General features: G+C 50.7%; 1 protein-coding gene across 1 annotated transcript in view; it reads right to left on the bottom strand.

Moving 5' to 3' along the window:
* The window catches only part of LOC104468357 (voltage-dependent calcium channel gamma-2 subunit), a gene marked incomplete at its 5' end in the record, with an annotated part of 5,068 nt that extends 1,325 nt beyond the window's left edge, over positions 1–3,743 (bottom strand). The window contains one exon of the mRNA XM_010082460.1: positions 3,660–3,743. Within this exon, the coding sequence (XP_010080762.1) occupies positions 3,660–3,743 (84 nt within the window). The remainder of the gene's footprint in view (positions 1–3,659) is intronic.
* Positions 3,744–5,299: the final 1,556 nt, after the last annotated feature.

The following is a 5,299-nucleotide window of genomic DNA, read 5'->3' as shown; positions in this document are numbered from 1 at the left end:
GTACAGAAAGGGTGCAGGGCGAGGGGACGGGGGCACGTGAGCATGTTTAGTGGGTGGGGGTGAAGAGGAGAGACAGAGGGCAATGTGCAGGGCAGGGGGTAATTCAAGGAGGGATAAAGGTGTCGGGGGACAGAGGGAGGGAGAAAGAAACAAAGTGTGTCAGAAAAAGAGAGTGGTCCCCAGCAGCTCTCCCGCGCCCTGGCCATAGGTGCTGCTGCAAAGCCGGTGGCCCAGTGTGGGGAGGTGGAGGGGGCTGTGGGGCTGATGGCTGAGCTGGGAGTCTGCCTGTGCTGCCTGTTCCCTCCTCATGCTGTCTTCTCCTCCCTTTTTGGGGGGACTACGAGCTGGAGGGGGAGCCCCAGCACCATCCAGCTTCTCCTTCCATGGGGCGCTGCTGCTCAAGCCCACTCTTCAAAGAGCAGCAACCCAAATGCTTCCTGTGGAGCTGCTTGATCTCAAATCCTCCCAAAAGGGCATGAGCATCTCAAGGAGAGATTTTTTTTCAGGGCTGGGAAGGAGCTCCTGGTGCTGTGCATTGCTCTGTGTCTGCAGCGAGGACTGAGAAGCAAAAATCTCAGCCCTGTGCACTGAAATGCAGTGCTTATCTGAGCGATTAAATGACTGGGCTCCTTCCAGAGGGCAGTGATGGGTTTGGATGTGCCAGCTCCCACACACACATACTCTCCACTGGTTGATAGGGGAAGAGCTCAGCCAGCAGAGGGCAATTGCATAGATGCATGTATGTGCTTACACGCACATGCAAAATGTACCCCAAAGCTTCTGGGGGGACTCTCTCATGCTCACAGAGCGAAAGGCCAGGACAGTGTATATGCACACCCGTACACACATGCACGCACACAAACACACTGCTCATGGGCTTTTCAGGGGGTACCAACGGTCTGCCTGAGTTTGTGTTGCCAATATTCATGTTTTTTAACTAGGAAGGCCTTCCCTTCTCCCTTCTCAAGAGAAAATAAGCTGTTACGGTGTGAAATGAAGCCTTGCTTGATAAAAAAAGGTATCAGACAGACTGGTGCAATTCTGCTTGTGGAGCAAAGATCTGGAACGGGTGCTGAAAGCTAATCCCTCTTTGCCTGCAAGAATGAACCCTACTGAAGAAAGTGCAGGACTTTTTCTTAAGCAGACAGAAACCATGCTTCAAAGACCCTGTTGGGATCAGGATCCTACCAGGCACAAGCAATTGGGTCTTTGAGGGAGACTCTAGCCCACTGCCTGTGCATGGGAAATGCAAAAGGCAGGGAAAAACCTCTCTTGCTTGCTTTCCAGTTCTGCCTGGCTGTGTGTCAGGGAACAGGATAGTGATAATAACCATCTTAATAGCTTCTGGAAAGCAAGGCAAGATTTGACAATGCAAAGCTTAAATGGCAGTAAGCAAACATGAAGCAGACATCTGCTGTTCAGAGGGTTTCTAGAGGGGTGCTTGGTCAGTTTTGCAGCCTGGCCCTGACCACATCAGTTTTATCTGGGTCTTAATTCTGAAACACAAAGTTGGCAGCTGACATGGGAAGCTGTGGGTGTTAAGTGATGGGGAAGGAGAGCAGCCTTGCTCAGCCCATGCTTTCTGCCCCCTCAGGAGGACCATGCCAGCAAGAGAGGAGCAGTATCTCATCCAGTGTTCCTGGGTCCAGAGCCTTTGGTCTAAAGAGAAGCAAACTCATTATGGTGTTCAGATGCTCCCTCATATCATCTGTCTGCTCTCCAACTTGAGCATCTTCTAGCAAAGAAGTTCTGGAATGCTTCTGCTTCCTCTCCAACAACAGGCGTTTAGTTTCAGAAAGCCTAAGACACCTTATGTGGATGGATGACAGAAATAAAGTCTGAGCCCTTCTAGCCAGGCCATGGACACTGCCCTGCAATCGTCCTGCTCCCCTGAATGAGGGAATCACCTAGTCTGATTCTAATGAACAACTTCCTAGGTGTTCTTGCCAGTACAGTCAGGCATCGCCCATGCAGAGTGCCTAGGGACTGTGGTTTGGCACGAGTCCTGGGAAGAAGCTGTTCAGTGGGGTCCCTCTCTGGTCAGGTCTAAGCCAGCAGAAATCCCACTTCCCCCAGGAGTGACCCAAATAGTCCTTTATTGAGTTGCCAAATCCTTCTTTGAACCTGATTCTTTCTTAAAAAGGGCTCTACTCTGGGGGCACCATCAGGTCCTGACGTTGGGACAATTTTTATCTTCAGGTCTTGTTCCCTATGGGGGAACATACCCATCCTTCTTGAGATGTTTGCCTCCTTCCACCAGCTCTTCTTTCTGAAGTGCAGCTGATGCTGCAAGCTGCTTCCTCGCTCCCAGACCACTCTGCAAGCGCTGGTTTGCCCTCAGAGGCAGCCTGCACAGTTGCTGTGCCAAACCAGATCAAACCCCTGTCTTCATCTCTACTGATCAGGGGCCATGCGGTGATTAAGAGATCAATGCTGCAGAAAGGCATTTGAAAGAAGCAATCTCCCTGGGTTATTTACAATTTACAGTGGATGAAGAACTGCTTGAGAAACCAAGAGGAAGCAGCATAAGATCCACCTCTTTTCACATACAAATGAGCCTCACAGAGCCTAAATTACCTCTCTCATTCTTGCTACAGGGCTGGGTCTCCACATCTGGCTTGGAGCACACGCGGATGAAAAGGAGCTATTCTGAAAGACTCCCAGTCTTTGGAGACCTCTGATGCTTAACCTTGGGAGGTCAAAAGCTCTTATCTCAGATTTCTGAAGGGACAAGATCTCTTCTCGTGATGTTAAAAGGTGTTGGGCTTGTGGAGGGAGGGCAGGATAGAAAGGTGGGGACCTAAGAGGAGTAGTGATCACTGTTCAGCTGTGATAAAGGAAGAGCAAGCTCCTCCTTCTGGGGCAGGTGGAAATGCTGACCTGTGATCAGGGAGGGCAACACATGAGGTGGATCTGACCTGCTGGTCTGGCTGCCTTCCCTGTCATCACATGCAAAGTGCTGCAAGCTTCACCTGCACATCCCAGGCTGGACTCGGAGCCCAGGTCAAGGTTTCCTTATGGAGATGCCACGTGCCTGGGGTACAGCACCTCTCCCAGGGCCTCTGGGTGAGCACCAGGTCTATTCTTCAAGGGGCTCTGACTGTCCTTAGTCTTGCTTCCCATTCCCATCCTTAAAATACCTAAAACCAGCAAAGATCAGGTTTGCAGCCTTTGTAGGCAAGTGGTGTTTGGGGAAAGGTGAAGATAGAAATAGGTGCTCCCCGGACACAGTATAGGTGATTTCTTAAATCTGATGCAACTGGAGTATCAGGTAAGGAAATGTAAACTTTCTCTGGACACACACACGCTCACACACACTCACACTGCCCCAGCTAGCCCAGTTCTGACTTTATGCCCACTCGACAGCTCTCCAATGGATTTGAACTAAGACTCTGGATGTATATAATAATTAATTGCTGTTAATAAAAAGTGCCACCGATTGTTACTATGAGTTTGCAACTTGCACTATCTCATGGGCAGAGCCCCAGGGAGGTGAGAGTGGAGCCATTTTTGGGCGGTGGCCAGGCTCTGGGGTCACCTCCTCTGGCCTGCTGAGCCTCATAGATCCCAGCGTCTCCACCACTCTACCTTCAGAAAGGAAAAGGCACCCAACACTAGCACCTACAAGCTGTTGCAAAGAGAAGAGCCTGTGGACTTACGGAGGAAATATTCTGCTGTATCGGCTTCATAATCTGCATCCTCAGGGAAGTGATCGATTTGCTTACACAGACCTTTAAAATTCCCTAGGGAACAAGAGAAAAAAAAGAACAAATGAGAACACCAAAACCTGCCTCGCAGGAACAGCTGCCCTCTGTGTTGCCCTTTGTGCCCGCCCTGCCTTCCTCCCAGCTCGCTTGCCAGCTCGCGTATAGGTACCCATTAAATGCCCAGGTACTCTCCTCACACACTCGCACACGTATCTCCCTCTTATTTGCACAGGAACATGGGATTTGCCATCTGGATCCAGCCTGATGTGCACCTAGCCCAGTGCCCCTTGCTCAACGGTGGAGAGCACCAGAGGCTTTGGCCGGTGGGTATGACTCCTGCTGCAGACAGACAGGAGAGTGCTGCCTGCCTCTGGGGCAGGTGGGGTGGGAAGAGGAGCCAGAGACAGGGTCAGGCTGTGAAGCACGAGGGTCAGGGTCCCTTCCCTCAGCATCAGCCAGCATAACTGTGGGTGTTAGTGTTTCACCTAGCATGGCCTTGGTGGATCGCAGCAGTGCTGCGTACAGTGGGGTGATCGGGTTTGAGTGGAAAAGCATTTGTTTGTCTCAACTGTGAACTTGCTGCCTATTCATTTCATGGGCAGGATACATCCCGATGTTCTGGTGTCATATGAGAAGAATAAAAGCTCTTAATCTACTTTCTTCATGACTGCTTGTTTTTGCATGCCTTTATCAGGCCTCCTCTTGTGTTCTCTCACAGACTAAGGCTACAAGAAGCTTGGTGCAAGTGTGTGTATGCAGCTCAGCAGCAAAACATCCTTTGCACTGGAGGAGGAAGTTTAACTCCATAAGTGAGGGAAGCTGGGCTGGTCACCCTCAGTTTTGTCAGGCTGGTTTAGGTACAGGACCTTCTGCTAGCTTTAGTCATGGGGCACCCTTTTTCATACACTCCATGACCAGCAAAGCCATGCCAGCAGGAGGCCAGAGACATCTTTCCAGTCTTTTGTCATCTGGGATGTCTACCAGGCTCTTATTTTTATCATTCATGTCTCTCTCCTCTTGAAATCAGGAATACCACTGCAGAGAGGTAATCCTCAAGCCACGTCATCATCATGACCACTAGCTGACTAGTATCTCAAAGGATGAGGTTGTTCATGCTTGTACAGGGGTGACCATGTGGAAAGCAATTTCATTATACCTCCTGGGGTTCCCCCAAACTTTTTCTCCTGCCTTTCCTTTCATTTGCCTCTGGACTCTTGCACTTGCTGGTCATTAACACAGAATTGATGGACATAATCTGTCCAGAAAGGAGGATTGCTGAATCCACATGGGGTGCATAGTTGGACATGGTGATCCCATAGGTCCCCTTACCAGAGGTCAGGTGGCTTACGCTGACTGATACCTCTGCAGAAAATTTGGAGCCCGAGTCTGAGGAGTGACAAATGCTGTAGCAACCCAGGAAAGCTGCCTGCCACCCTGGCCCTGAGCCCAGCCACTGGACCAGCTGGGTGTGCAGGGCAAGGGGACAATGAAGCTGCCACACTTGTGGTTGTTGCCTCTGGGAAGGGTTGCTTGGGAGGAACCCAGAGCTCTTTCAAGCCAACCCTACCCAGGCTGAAACTTGCAGGGACCAT

Source organism: Pterocles gutturalis, unplaced genomic scaffold (assembly GCF_000699245.1).
Source record: "Pterocles gutturalis isolate BGI_N339 unplaced genomic scaffold, ASM69924v1 scaffold33414, whole genome shotgun sequence".
NCBI classification, from domain to species: domain Eukaryota; kingdom Metazoa; phylum Chordata; class Aves; order Pterocliformes; family Pteroclidae; genus Pterocles; species Pterocles gutturalis.
The sequence above is the reverse complement of the archived record's forward strand: the minus strand, read 5'-3'. Positions and strand labels throughout refer to the sequence as shown.